Source organism: Dasypus novemcinctus, chromosome 5 (genome assembly GCF_030445035.2).
Source record: "Dasypus novemcinctus isolate mDasNov1 chromosome 5, mDasNov1.1.hap2, whole genome shotgun sequence".
NCBI classification, from domain to species: Eukaryota; Metazoa; Chordata; class Mammalia; order Cingulata; family Dasypodidae; genus Dasypus; species Dasypus novemcinctus.
In genome coordinates this window covers 108,245,544-108,261,423 of record NC_080677.1, presented here as the reverse complement: position 1 = coordinate 108,261,423, position 15,880 = coordinate 108,245,544, and the positions used below count along the sequence as shown (strand labels likewise).

General features: G+C 39.2%; 1 protein-coding gene and 1 pseudogene across 4 annotated transcripts in view; one reads left to right on the top strand and one right to left on the bottom strand.

The window, feature by feature from the left end:
- The window catches only part of NRF1 (nuclear respiratory factor 1), a 140,942-nt gene that overhangs the window by 40,803 nt on the left and 84,259 nt on the right, over positions 1–15,880 (bottom strand). For all 4 annotated transcript variants that reach the window (XM_004463234.4, XM_071215275.1, XM_004463236.5 and 1 more), the window contains 3 exons: positions 4,606–4,764; positions 3,911–4,108; positions 2,772–2,873 (listed from right to left, as the gene is read on the bottom strand). In XM_004463234.4, the coding sequence (XP_004463291.1) occupies positions 2,772–2,873; positions 3,911–4,108; positions 4,606–4,764 (459 nt within the window). The remainder of the gene's footprint in view (positions 1–2,771; positions 2,874–3,910; positions 4,109–4,605; positions 4,765–15,880) is intronic.
- LOC101438605 (protein N-terminal asparagine amidohydrolase pseudogene) lies at positions 1,612–2,652 on the top strand (annotated as a pseudogene).

Here is a 15,880-nt window from a genome sequence, read left to right as displayed (position 1 = left end):
GCAGGGGACACCCCTGCGTGGCAGGGCACTCCTTGCACGCATCAGCACTACCCGTGGGCCAGCTCCACACGGGTCAAGGAGGCCCGGGGTTTGAACTGCAGACCTCCCATGTGGTAGACTGGGCCAAGTCCGTTTCCCCACCAGGTCCATTTATATACACACCTTGCTCCTCTACTAGGCTGGAGTTCATCAAGGCATGGTTCTGCATAAATCAACTTTGTACATCTAACATATCACCTGCAGCACAAGGACTCAATACATGTTGGCTGAAAAAGGAGCTCAAGTATATTATTCTCAGTATCCTTTCATCTCACTAGCTGCTCCCCTCTTTCCTGAGGTGCGAAAATTAAAGTTACTTAATGGTGTTCTCTAAGTGGAAATTCAGGGTTCTGAACAAGGGTAGGACAACACTTTTAACTTTATCTGATATTGTTCTTTGACATTTTTTGGCTACTTTTCAAACTTAAGGCATACATCACATTGTATCTGTTTTTTTTTTTCTTTTTAAGGAGGTACCAGGGAATGAATTCAGGACCTTTGTACATGGGAAACAGGGTGCTCAACCACCGAGCTACATTCACTCCCCAATGGGAATTGGTTTTTTCGTTTGTTTTTAGAAGGTACAGTAGATTGAACATGGGACCTCTACATGGAAAGCAGATGATCAACTGCTTGAGCTACATCCACTCTGCTACCACATTGTATCTTTAGGTGACTTAACGAGCTCTTTCCTGAATCTTTTCTGTTTTTTTTTTTTCTTTTTCTTTTTTAGGTACTGGAGATTGAACCTAGGACCTCGTACATGGGAAGCATGGTATTCAACCACTGAGCTACATCTGCTCCCCTATTTCCTGAAGAGTAACTGAAGGTTCAGAGCCCAAAGCCTAGATAATGTTTTTCTAAATGCACTACCTTGCTTCAACACTTACTACATGACTTAGGGCAAGTCACCTAAATTATATATGTTTCATTTTTCTCATCTATAAAATGGAGATGATAACAAAACCTATACTTCAAATGGTTGAGTGCTTAGTTCAGTAAGTGCTCAACGAAGGTTAGCTATTCTTTCCCTTATTATTTGAACAAATTCTCTTTCCATTTAAAGACATTCCCTTCCAATGTCCCATAGCGTCCTCAATTTTGGTAGGAAAGGATTCTCCTATGAAATCTTTTCAAAGCCATGTTTAAAATGTAATCAAACATGTATATTGACTTACAAATACAAGTATCCCTTCAAAGAATGCTTTCCCTCAGTTTTAGTGATTCAACTTTTTTTCCCCATGAAGCCCAAAGATGAAATTCTTCGGGATTCACAGTGTAAAAGTATTAAATGAATACCCCCCTTTTATGTTTATTATACAAAATCCCAAATTGCAATGTAAAATTTTAAGTTCCTGACAGGTTTGAGTCATAATGATCTGTGAATTTCCTGTTACCATTAATATGCAGTGTAAGATTCTCTACAAAACTCTCATATTCTGATGTTAAAAAAAAAAAAGGGTTAGGGCCCGGGGCTGGGGAGGCCACCGCCTCCCTGGGCCTGCCCGGGTGGCTGCCTCCGCAGATGCCACTACTTGTTGAAGGGTGGCGAGTGCGGCTGCCGCAGACCACCTGGGACCTCGTCTGAGCCCACCCGCTTTTGGAGGAAAGAGCCAGACTTCTCAGAGGTCAGTCTGTTCAACAAGTGGGACCCCAGGCCTTTCTGTATGTTCAGCAAAGAGAGCTTGCAGTGACCTCCCCAAAGGATGGCTCAATCTCCATTCTGGGTTCTGATGATGCCACCACTTGTCACATTGTGGTCCTGAGGCACACAGGTAATGGGGCTACCTGTTTGACACATTGTGATTGATCCGTCACCAAAGCTGAGGTCCTCTTGATCATGAACTCCATAAAATCCTTTTCCAACCCCTCTCAATGTGAAAGGCTAGAAGTACACCTCGTGGGAGGCTTCAGTGACGATAGGCAGTTGTCACAAAAACTTACTCATCAACTTCTTAGTGAATTTGACAGACAAGAAGATGATATTCACTTGGTGACATTATGTGTGACAGAATTAAATGATCGAGAAGGAAATGAAAAACACTTTCCAATAATTTATGGCATTGCTGTCAACATTAAAACTGCAGAGATTTACAGAGCCTCCTTTCAAGATCGAGGTCCACAGGAGGAGCTGCATGCTGCGCGTGCTCTAACAGGAGGACCGATGATTAGCATATATGATGTAAAGACAGAACAACTTCGTATAGGACCATATTACTGGATGCCATTTCCCCATGTGGATTTCTGGTTGCAGCAAGATGATAAGGAAATACTAGAGAACCTTTCCACGTTACCTCTGACTAAGCCCTCCCACTTTGTGGACCACATCCGATCCACCTTGATATTTTAAAAAAATTACCCATCTCCAACCAACATGCTGTTTCCTGGAAATAAAGCTCTACTCTACAAAAAAAAAAGAAGACGGCTTATGGGAAAAGATCTCTTCTCCAGGAAGCTAAGACTAGGAATTACCAAAGAAAGCAAATTTTTGGCATGACAAAGACCATTGGTGGGGTTGGAAAGACTATGAATTTGTAATCTACACCAGTTGAGTCTTAGGTCTCTTTACTCAGTGTCTTTCAAAATAAAATCTTATTTTGTCAAAAAAAAAAAAAAAAAGTGTTAAATAAAATAATGCTACAAAAAGTCTCTTCATCTTCTGGACCTTCACTTTTCCCTTACCTGTACACTCAAACATTTATGTAGATGCAGATGAAATCCTTTTTTCTTACCTCTCCGTCAGCCACAGCAGAGTAATTCACTTGGGCAACAGTGACTGTGGTTGGCAATTCTGAAGCATCAGCCAATGTGGCTACTGTTGCCCCTGTACCAACCTAAAGAAAAATACAGAAAGTAATAAGTGTTGGTGGATGTCGTCCTGCCTCTCTTTTACTACGAAGTTAAGATTCATTTAATCCTAAATTCAGCACAGATAGCTAGCATGCCCTGTTAAATGAGTTATTAAAATCATAGTTCAGAGACTAATCTCAATATGACTTTGAGTTTTACTTCAACCAAATAAGTGAATCTTAGAAGAGCCATCGTGTTTTATTATCAGTTCCCAGTGTCAGTTGACCAACTTTTTTTTTAAAAAAAGATTTATTTTTATTTATTTCTCTCCCCTTCCCCGCCTGCCCCCCCCCCCCAGTTGTCTGCTCTCTGTGTCCATTCACTGTGTATTCTTCTGTGTCTGCTTATATTCTTGTCAGCGGCACGCAGAATCTGTGACTTGTTTTGTTGTGTCACCTTGCTGTGTCACGTGTGTGTGGCACCATTCCTAGGCAGGTCGCACTTTCTTTCACGCTGGGCGGCTCTCCCCACGGGGCACACTCCTTGCATGTGGGGCTTCCCTATGCGGGGGACACCGCTGGGTGGCATGGCACTCCTTGTGCACATCAGCACTGTGCATGGGCCAGCTCCACACAGGTCAAGGAGGCCTGGAGTTTGAACCTCGGACCTCCCATGTGGTAGGTGGATGCTCTATCTGTTGGGCCAAATCTGCTTCCCAGTTGACCAACTTTCTACTCTCACCCAGGCTGAACTTTAGAGGTTCCCCATCTACCAACAAATTGTTTTACCTCAGAAGATATATTCCCTGGCCACTGACAGAGTGAAACAGTAAAAGAGAAGACATTTTCAAGTGCTAGCTGTTTTTGTTTTGGAAATGTCCAAGCAAGCTATCTATAATCCTGTATTTGACAAAATGCAAAGAGTTTAAAATATTCTCCAGAAGTCAATTTCAGGTAGGAGGAGTCATGGTGATCTAAATAAAGTTGATGCAAGAGTTTGGGCAAAGAACATTTTCTCCAATCTGAGGTGCCCACCAATCCATCTCAAAATCCACAATCTGGTAGCCATGAGGTTTACTCACCTGGATAAGAGAGACAGTGCCATCAGGGTTACTAAAGGTCTGTACTACAGTCTGTGATGGTACAAGATGGGCTATGCTGTGAGTGGTTGTGGCTTGTGTTTGTGTTTGCTGGTCTTCAAAAGCATATAAAAGGTCCTCCCGCCCGTGCTGTTTGTAACAGTTTTTAACTATGGTCCGTAGTGCCTGGGTCCACGAAACCTGCCACCAAAACATCAGAAAAGCACATTAAAGCTACAAAGAACATTTGGGCTTCATGCCCTATTCCAATCTGAGACCCAAGTCTAAACTTCTCATGAAAGAAGGTTACTCTATAGTCAAGAATTTTTCATTTTTCAACTGCAAGTCTTGCTAATCAGAAATAAGGACATTTCTAAGTCTTGAAAATGATTAATAGTTTGACTCAAGTTCATTTTGGTTTTCTCAGGCACCTCATAAAACTAAAACTATGCCAAAAGGTAACTTTGAAGAGAGAAGTGTAAATCTGTGGACCCACCCAAGTTTTCTCTTTACAGTGATTAAGTGATGAATGGGAAAGACTATATATCCAAGAATGTCAAACTTCTTTTAGAGGGACAGTTCTGATATTACACAAGTATTTTTAGACTTTTTAGCATAAGAAGTAGAAATGACCAAAATTGGGGTGGTTGATTGAAAATAGAAAAGCAACAGGCAATTCAGGCCTAGAGAATCCTCACCCTCTGTTTTTGTTCTTCTGTGCGGACATCGCTCCGGACATTTGCCCATGGGATATCTTCAGGCCACCAGATAGGTTTGCAGCTTTCTTTTCCCCAGCCTGGCTTTCCTCGACCTGTGGAGTACTTGAGCATCTCTGGGATAAAGGCCCGAAGCTGGGCCTGGAAGAGAAGAGTGTAGTCATGAAATTCATCTGGGATGTGTTTATTTGTCTCATCAAATTCCAAAATTTAAAACAAAGAGCTTTCCTGGAGGGTCCCAGAGAATTTAAAAATGTGACTGATGAGACCCGTCATCTTCCATAGGTTAACTAGAGTTCCATGGGTGACTGAGAATTATATATATGGTGGTAAAAGGTACCTTAAGCTGCAATCCCTAGACTTGTTCTTATAAGTTCAATTTCAGCCTCCTAAGATACTACTGGTACTATAGCTTATTTCCCTTCCGCAGCTTTCATGCATTTAAAATATCAAACAAAGTCAGTGTTTTTGATATTGTTCTGGAGGTAGTAGCCAATGCAATTAGGTAAGAGAAAGAAATAAAGGAGCAGGCAAAATCACTAGTTTATAGATACACCACTTTCTGGAAAAAGCCAGAGAATCAAAAGAAAAACTATTACAAACAATAAATGAATTCAGGATGGTGATTGGTTACAAAATATATAAAAATAAATAGGCTATTTAATAAAGGGGGGAAATAATCCTAAAACCCTTCCAGAAAGTTTCTAGTAGGCTAAGCCAATGTCTATGGGCCTGACATAAAGATACAGTGAAACATGTGTGATCTTAAACATTTTATGGACTTTATTCAAATTTATTTTATAAATCAAATCCAGACCAAGTAGATTCTAAACCACAGGACAAACTGTCAATACTTTTTTTTTTTTAATCTCCTCGCAAAACTGCTCTATGTATGAGGAGGTGGGAAGGGGGTGGGCACAATGGAAATATTCTTTATTGCAGGTTATGATTTTTGGCAAGAGAAGCAGTTTATCAAGTTATACTCTTTTAACGCCTCCTCACATCTACTGCTTTCCTTTTAACCTGATGGTCTACAATACTCCAGAGATAAGCATCATCTGCCAACTAAGGACACTGCCATACTGCCTCTGCAGCTTAAGACCAAAAAGAGCAAGTCCTAAGCAGACTCAAGGACATGGGGGTAGAGCTTTAAAATAGGAAAAGAAAACAGAAATGGGGATACTTAAGTATTAATGAAAGAATAGGTGTGGCAGCACATTTTTAATACTGAAATTCCTATATAGATAGCAGGTGTTTTTTTATAGTCTTATAATAAATGTTAAATATTTTACCAAAAGATAATACAAAATGTTGCATAATAGGGAATCACGAACTCCAAATCAGTAAGGTTTGCCTAATAAAGAAAGGGTCTAGCTGACAGTGTTCACATTATTAATTCTTGTGCTGAGCTTGCTGCTTCACCTTTCCAAGAACCCCTCTCCCAGACAGTCTCCTGCCTACAGGATATGATATAATACACTCCACATATATTTGGCTCTGCGGCATCAAGCAAATGTATCCATTTGCAACCCAGGCTATCAGCTGGCTCATGAGGTCACTACAGTTATTTTAAGAAAGTACATCTCAAAGTCATTTTTCCATTTATCCTGCTTCTCTGGAGAAGGAAAGTCCTAGTCTTCATACATATTTGCATTTGTTCATATAAAAAAAATTTCTCAGATACATAAATCAAATAAACCAAAACCACAGAATTTTATACACTCCTCTTTCTTTTAATCTCATTAAGAGTCTCCAAAAGGAGAGTTCCTTATATCCATACCTAGGAGAGTCTGGAGAAAATGAAATAAGAAGGCTAAATATCTCTAAAATAACCCAAAACTAAAGCATCCAGAAAGAACTTACAGGGAGAACAAAGGTTGACAATCACTTGTATTTGTCAACTTCTTTGTCTTTGCCAGTAGAAACACAGCCACCCAAGATCAAAACCTCAAAGATATCTTTACCTCTTTCCTTCAAAACCCATGTAGCCAGTCAATGCAAGTTCAGTCCTTTCTCTTTGAAGTGTCTGTGATACTCATCCCTTCTTCTCCTGTCCCACCTTCACCCCTACTTCCTAGTCCAACTTGTATTCTTCAAGCTGGCTTTCTTGTGGAACTCCAAGCTCTCCCCTTCTCTTCCTCATTCCATACCTCCTTGCCAGGTAGGTTTTTCTAAATACTACATGACTCCAAAGTCCAAAAATCTTCAACTGGCCTTTACCTACTAAACTAGACTCCTCTGTCCAGCTTTTCAGGCATAACACAATCTGGCTTCACTCTACATTAAGCTACCACTAATTCCCACCAGGCAGCCTTGCGTCTCATTAGGCAAGTCTCTGCACTGTCTTGTGAAGTATTTAGATCATTCCTGCCTCCATGTCTTTTGATTTGTTCTCTTCTTTTCTGGACCACTTTCTCAGGCAACTATTCAAATGCCAACACTCATTTCTTAAAGACTAACAAGCCCTACAGTGTTCATGAAATATATTGACTATTTTTCTTGAGTTAGCTCATTACATGGAAGCACATGAGCTCCAGATGCTAAACCCCAATTTCTCTGAATCTTAATTTTTCTTATTTGCAAACTGGTAATAATAAAGTCAAACATAAAGTCAATTGAAAAGATTAGTGATAACAGGCATATATATATAAATATTGAATTAATACTGGCTTTGTTATTATTGAGTTATCACCCATCTTCTTACAGCAACTCCCACAGCATTTGCAACTCTTACCATAAAATTTAGAGCTTAAATTATATACTGTCCAATTCTCTAATTATTTCATGTAAGTTTTATAGGGGACTGTGTATAGAGATCCCAATGGGTGCATGAGAGCTATTTGGCACTGATGGATAATTCTGATTTTATAATGAGAAAAAAAGAAGTTATTTCTCAAAAAAGGTGCTCTAACCACCTACCCTTCAAATCCATTAAATAAACCATGACTACTCAAATGCAAAATAAATAAGGATTCAGAAAAAACATGGTTTTAATCCAATACAGTTTTATTTTTTTATTATTATTTTTTAAAGATTTATTTATTTATTTTAATTCCTCCCCCTCCCCTGGTTGTCTGTTCTTGGTGTCTATTTGCTGCGTCTTGTTTCTTTGTCCGCTTCTGTTGTCGTCAGCGGCACGGGAAGTGTGGGCGGCGCCATTCCTGGGCAGGCTGCTCTTTTTTTCACGCTGGGCGGCTCTCCTCACGGGTGCACTCCTTGCGCGTGGGGCTCCCCCACGCGGGGGACACCCTTGCGTGGCACGGCACTCCTTGCGCGCATCAGCACTGCGCATGGCCAGCTCCACACGGGTCAAGGAGGCCGGGGTTTGAACCGCGGACCTCCCATGTGGTAGACGGACGCCCTAACCACTGGGCCAAAGTCCGTTTCCCCCAATATAGTTTTAATCCTAAATCTGCTATTGAGTTTCTCCCAAAGGCCAAATGTAAACATTTGCCAAAAAGAAAGATTTCAAAGATAAATACAATTTTATTTTTTAAATTGAGGGAAATTAAGGTATCTACTCTGCCAAATGCAAAAAAAAAAAAAAAAAAAAAAGCCAACATTTTGTAACATTTTTCTACTGATATATGTACATATTCATCCCTGGTTTTTCTACTGATAAACACAGACATTCATCCCTGGTTCTTCCAAATGGGCTATAGCAGAAAAAGGTAAAAGGAGGCAAAAGAATGAATTTATAGGTATCTGTGTAAACATGGTTGAGGATGAAAAATAAAGAACTAAGAAGGAACTATAATGATCATATGGGCCAATTCTTTTCCTTGAGAAAGGACACTGTTATTAATCCAACCCTAATATATAGGTAGAACTGACTTGTTCTGCTGGATCATTTAAAAAATTCACAGGCAAATTACTAAGGGAAATCATCAGAAAATGTGTCTTAAGGGTAATCATAATTAGAGGAAGGAGAGAACTAGGAAACGTCTCAAAGATGTTTTATGGGCCAGATATATCTTTAGATGTGAAATGAATCCTGGGAAGATGGCACTAGAGGTTGATATGAGAGGCAGGAGAAAGGGAAGCAACACAAAGGGAAGAGTATTCCCATAGGTAGGAACCCCACACATTAAAAAATGGAACTGGAGTGAAATTAACTGCAAGTATACACTTCTAATTCAGAGGCAGAGCTTAGCTTAGTAAAGTGCTAATTAGCACTGTACAAAAGTTGCCTTCACTTCAAAAGGAGAGGTAAAAATTCATTTTTTCAAGTCTGTACATTTTGGAGATAAGGACATTATTTGCTCTTAAATGCAGAGAGATAGTATGACTACGACTGAAAAAGGAAATAAATATTACACCAGACTATTTATACCCTGTCTCAAATAAATAAATAATGCTAAAGCTAAAGTGACTATAAAGGAAAATTAGTTGTCCAATATAGAAAGAGTTAAATAATTCCTTTCCAGAATTCATCACTGTGGTCTCATTACCAGTTGGATTAATTACTGGTCCTGGAGAGTTTTAGAAACCCAAGCTACTCAATGTGCTCGTTAAGGAAGGCCTGTCTTTAATCCACGGGGGAGATAATCAACAGGATCAGCAGAAGTTAAGCCTAACTTTTCTCAGGCTGTTCTTTAATTGGGCTGGAACAAGCTTTACTGGCCTCTTTTATTCTGATTTAGGGATGTATGTGGGCCAGAAATGCCCCAGCTTGGTCAGTAAACTCCACCCTAAACCAGCAAAAAGTAGAAAATGCTACTGCTCCCTTTCAGCAAAGCAGATCAAATCCAGTCCAGAGCAGTCAAAAGTAGATTATGCAGAAACCACAGGTGGTTTTAAAATAAAAGATTTCCCAAAACTCTAAGTTTAATCTAGTCAAAATGAAATGCTAGAAATCTGCCACTTGTAAATTCAGTTACTTCTTTGCTGCCCAACAACCTATTATTCTTACACATCCCCAAATACTCTTTTCCTCTCACTCTCTCTAACTTTGCTCTGCCTACAGCCTAAGCATAGATAGGGATTTTGAGGCTTCTCATGTCCATTTAGGCTCAATTACAAAGAAAAGGTCTTTCAGACCAAAATGTTTGCTAACTCCACCTTTATCGAAGAGGTCAGAGAAGACATACGTAAAAAGAAGGCAGCTGAAATCATACCATACTGAAAAGTGATGTTTTTGATAGCCTATAGGAAAACAGGAAGAAGGTAGGGAAGAAAAATCAGGTAATTTTCAGTCTATGGTTTCATTAATTTAAACTTATGAACTTCCAGGTTGATAATGCTAATTATAATTAAATGAATATTTAAAAGGTATGAGAGGAAAGCAGATTTGGCTCAATGGATAGAGCATCTACCTACCACATAGGAGGTGCAGGGTTCAAACCCAGGGCCTCCTGACCTGTGTGGTGAGCTGGCCCACGTGCAGTGCTGATGTGCGCAAGGAGTGCTGTGCTACACAGGGGTGTCCCCTGCATAGGGGAGCCCCACACACAAAGAGCACACCCTGTAAGGAGAGCTGCCCTGCGTGAAGAAAAAGCAGTCTGCCCAGGAGTGGCACCGCACACACAGAGAGCTGACACAGCAAGATGACGCAACAAGACAGATTCCGGGTGCCACTGACAAGAATACAAGCAGACACAGAAAAACACACAGCGAATGGACACAGAGAGCAGACCACTGGCAGGGGGGTGGGGAAGGGAAGAGAAATAAAAATAAAAAAATAAATCTTTAAAAACAAAAACAAAATAAAAGGTATTAGAAAGCTAAAGCAAAATGATATTTTTGCTTATTATTTGGATTTATAGCATTGATTTCTGTTCACGGAGATAATGAAAGTGATTTTTATTAGCAATACCAATCCTTCCACTTATGCCCATAACCCAGTGCCAGCAGAAACAATGGCTTCTCTTACTTATTTTCCCATAAAAATCCACTCAAATTTTAGAAAACATGGGAAAAGCAGGTTTGCAAGGAAAGATAAGTTTAACTTCAAAATCAGTGAGTTCAAGGGATAGCTAATTAAGACACTTAGATTTCTTTAGACTTCTCTTTCGAGTCAAAACTTCTGCTTCGTTATTTCCACATCCCATCAACCTTCCAAACTGTCTCCCTTTGATTACTCAAAAGGCCCTTAAAAAGCTAGCTTGTCTTTGAAGTAATGTTAGATTTGGTTCGTTTTTATTAACTTATCCTTGTTGCACTCTTTTGCACAAAAAATTTAAACAATACAGCAAAGTCTTCTTTGTTGTCCATGTTCCCTATATCCAATCCCCTGTCCAGAGGTAACCCCTGATATAATTTGATAAGTATCCTTCCTTACAAGATACACTCTACACATTACATAAATATATGCTGGGAAGATAGTTTTATGTAATTAAAAAGCACAAATGGTACTATATTGGACATTATTTACTACAGTGTGATTTTCCACTCAACATTCTGTCATAGAGAACTTCTCAGAGTGGTACAACTAGGATAATCTCATTCTTTCTAACAGTTGCACAGTGTCTATGGTATAGATTTTCCATTTTATTTAACCATTCCCCCTTAGGTTGTTTTCATTTTTTTTCCCTCTTACAAACAGTGTGTAGGTACTTCTTTGTGCACAGGTGTAAAGTATTTCTCTACAAGAAATTCGGAGAAGTGGAATTGCTAAAGACTATATGCAGAAAGTGGATGTGGCTCAAGTGATAAGGCCTCTGCCTACCCATGTGAGAGGACCCAGGTTCGATCCCTGGGACCTCCTGGTGAAAAAGAAGAGAAAGAGTGTTTGCATTGAGAGCCAGTGTCCACGTGAGTGTCTGCCCAAGTGAGTGATGTAGCAAGATGACAATGCAACAAAAGAGAGACAAAGGGATAATCAAGGTGAAGCACAGCAGAGACCAGGAACTGAGATGGTGTAACTGACAGGGGACCCCTCTCCACATCACAGGTCCCCAGGATTGAATCCCTCTGAATCCTAGAGGAGAAAGATGAGAAGACAAAAAGAGAAACAGATACAGAAGATCACACAGCGAATGGACACAGACAGCAAAAACAGCAGGGTGGGGAAAATAATAAATCTTTAAAAAAAGAAAAAGAAGAATATATACATTTAACAGACACTGCCCAAATTCTCCTCTAGAAAGATATTGCCATTTATACCCTCACCAACAACTATGACAATATCCAATTTTTTCATACTCTCCCTCACTTTCTTATATTACTGATGTTATTTTGGCTCATTTGTGGGGGTAGTACCTTACTTTAATTTCTATTACTAATGAGGGTGAGTTTTTAAAATATGCTTACTGGATTTTTTTTTCCCCTTTCCATGAACTGTTTATAAAGCTTTGCCTATTTTTCTAATTATATTATTTATTTTAGGGAAATCAATCTATTCTAGAAGGAACTGATTCTTTGTCATATAAATTGAAAATATTTTTTCTACTCTAGTTGTATACTAAATATGGAATTTGTATAATGATTCCCTTCTCTTAGTATTCCTGGATATACCCTTATTCTTTTTCTTTAATCAAAAAGTGCTCACTATGTTCTACTTAAGAACGCAACTGCTGTTTTTATTTTACCTACACCCTCTTTTTTTTTTTGAGGTACTGGAGACTGAGGGTTGAACCTGAAACCCTGTATGTGGGAAGCCGGCACTTAACCACTGAGCCACAATGGCTTCCCTGAGTTGGTTTTTTCATTTGTTTTGCTTTTCATTTTTTCCAGAGGCACGGGCAACCAAACCCAGGGCCTCCCATATGGGAGGCAGGTGCTCAACTGCTTGAGCCACATCTGCTCCCACCTAATTTTAAAAAAAAGGTATCATATATATAAAACACTTTTTTGATAATTTTAGATGATAAGAAAAGCCTACTTTGTATACATCTAATGTTACAGTAAGGAGAATCAGTCTGGAACTGTAATCTATAGCAGTGGTTCTCAAAGTTGGCAGCTTTTTTCAGGGGAGGTTTAAAAACTACAAATGCCTGCATTCTATCCCCAAAGTTCCAATTTAATTAGTCTGGAATGTGGCCTAGGAAAAAGGATTTTAAGTTCCCCAAGTGATGCTAATGTACAGTCAGGTTTAAGAACTACTAATTCAAAATGCTTTTTATCCAGCCCTTCTTAAGGGGATAGAATATTGTTTTTTCTAATACGGTACTGCTGATATTTGGTTTGGTGGAATAAAACTAGCATCGACAATCAGTTGTTAGGGAAGTGGACTTGGTCCAATGGATAGGGCGTCCACCTACCACATGGGAGGTCTGTGGTTCAAACCCCAGGCCTACTAGACCCGTATGGAGCTGGCCCATGCGCAGTGCTGATGCGCTCAAGGAGAGCCGTGCCACGCAGGGGTGTCCCCCATGTAAGGGAGCCCTACGCGCAAGGAGTGCTCCCTATAAGGAGAGCCGCCCAGCGCAAAAGAAAGTGCAGCCTGCCCAAGAATGGCACTGCAAACACGGAGAGCTGACACAGCAAGATGATGCAACAAAAAGAAACACAGATTCCCGGTGCCGATGATAAGGATAGAAGCGGTCACAGAAAACACACAGTGAATGGACAGAGAGAGCAGACAACTGGAGGTGGGGAAGTGGAGATAAATAAATAAATAAATAATCTTAAAAACACACACACACACACACAAAAACATTTCCCTCTTGATACAAATAAGATGACTTAAAAATTACCAGTAAACACTATATGAGATAACTTTGGTCACAGAAACACATTCCATCACAACATATTGAATGTGAAGGCAGAGCCCTAACTTAGATTAAGAACAAGGTAAGGGAAACGGACTTTGGCCCAGTGGTTAGGGCGTCCATCTACCACACGGGAGGTCCGCGGTTCAAACCCCGGGCCTCCTTGACCCGTGTGGAGCTGGCCCATGCGCAGTGCTAATGCGCGCAAGGAGTGCCGTGCTACACAGGGGTGTCCCCCGCGTGCAAGGAGTGCACCCATAAGGAGAGCCGCCCAGCGCGAAGAACGGAGCAGCCTGCCAAGGAATGGCGCCGCCCACACTTCCCGTGCCGCTGACGACAACAGAAGCGGACAGAGAAACAAGACGCAGCAAAAAAAGACACAGAAAACAGACAACTGGGGGAGGGGAGGGGAATTAAATAAAGAAAAATAAATCTTTAAAAAAAAAAAAAAAAAGAACAAGGTAAGACCTTGTCTTATGTCCAAAACCTTGGAAGGTAGAGCTACAGGTGTGCTACTAAGCAGTCTTTCTACATATGGATCCCAGATATATCACTGGTAACTTAGAATTGGCTCTTTAGGGAATTAACAACTAGAAGTCACCATGACCAAAAGGTTCCCCAGGCAAGCCAGGCACAGGCAAGGGTGGTAACCATTAGTACTTGTTCTCATATGCGAAATGATTACTTTTCAAAGGGTCTGCATATTTACACAATGAAACTAAACACAATCGGTTTTAAATTTTATTTCCTTTAATAGAAAGACTTTATGCTGGACTTAACACACACTATTTCTTTTTTCATCGGCAAAGTCACAAACACCTTTGATCAAGAACCCCATTGACAAGAAACAGGACAACTACACGGAAGACAGTTCTTTTCACATTCTTTTCTCCAGGAGTTAGTAAACACATACCTTTTTGATATTGGTCTGATGATTTTTGCACCTGATCAAAATAATACTTTAGGATTAGATGATAGGCCTATTAATTTTCTGATCCAATTTGCATTGTCAAGTCTCTTTCAGGTAGTATCCCTGAAGATCTTGGAAGAAAGTAATTTTTTATTGTAACTTTGCACTTTCTAAAACGATCCAATTATTACTTCAACTGGATTAAAGATCAAAGATAAAAGCAGAAAACAAACAGATCTAAAACTGAGGATAGTTAGTTTTACCCTGAAAATTTACTATATCTCAGTTTTTAATACTAAAATAATGGACAATAAATAAAAAATAAATTATAAATAAAATGATTGTATACACTTTATTCTAAGAATGAAAACAAGACATTTTGATAAAGATAGGTTATTCATTCCCAAGAAATACAATCAAAGAAATGACCTAAAATTGTTTTCCATACTCCAACTTTTCTAAAAAAGTTTCATAGCCAGGAGTTAATTCATAGTCAGTGACTGAGCATGTCGCAATTACCCTCAGGGTCACCGTTAGGAGGGTATTCCTTTTTTGGTATTACCATCAGTACATATATCAAATTCTTTTGAATATTCTTACGTGCAGCAACACTTTTTCCTTTGAGGCTGGACTTGATTTTACAAAATGAGGAGTCAGTAATGGTAAATAAGATAGATGACCAAAACAGGTGACAGAGTTTGAGGTTCAAAATACATTCTGGCCAGAGAGCAATAAAGCAGCTTTCTCTTGTATCAGAGAAAAAATGGCTCTAAAGGAAAGTACAAAGGAGAAATTTCAGAAATGTAAGTAATTGCAATATCAGTAAATATAAATAAGATTATACTCATCTAGACATAGACTTTTTTTTTCTTAGTTTTCATTCTCATTATTTTAGTCACTCCTTATACTAGGAAGGTAAGAAATACAAAGTTGGTTTTAAAAATAAATTCCTAGTATCAACTTGTTTTCTTGTGATTTATATATTTTTCCTAAAATTACAATGCAGAAAAAAAAAAAAAAAAGAAAATCCAGCCTATAGAAGGTTCTAGTTGGAGGGCTCCTTTATACTGTATACAATATTTAAGTTTTAAAATACTGATTTTAATACTGAAAATTGTCATTGTGGAAGGGAAAGAGATCCCTAGCTCCCTTAGTTTCCCTATCTATACAATAAAGGGCCTAGATGAGGTAACCAATTCTGAGTCTACCTTTCCCAGAGCATCATTTTTCTTTTCCCATGTCAAGACCTGAACATAAGGATTCTGTTTCTCTACATTCAGGAAATTTCACTAACATTTAAAACCAGACTCCATTAAAAAACAAACAAAACATCTCCATTTTTAGGGTTCACCAAAAGAATAAATTCTCAAGACTTATGGTCAAACAGTCTTTCCTTACGAGGGGAAAAACCCACACATTTTAAAGTAATTCATATACAATGAAGAAATGTGTTTTCATTTTGTTTTGTTCAAGTGTCTTGTTTCACTTAGGGTCACTGTTTATAGACCTGTTCTATTTGTCAATTATGATTCAAAGAATTCATTAGATATATTAAACAGATTTTTACTGAGTTAAAACTTTGGTCAGTATCTTAACACTATATTTGGTCTTTCTGCAACTGAAGACTTCAGGTTCAGCACTGAGCCAAGCAACTGAAGGGACCATGGTAGATGCTATGAATCAATAGTAATAGAAT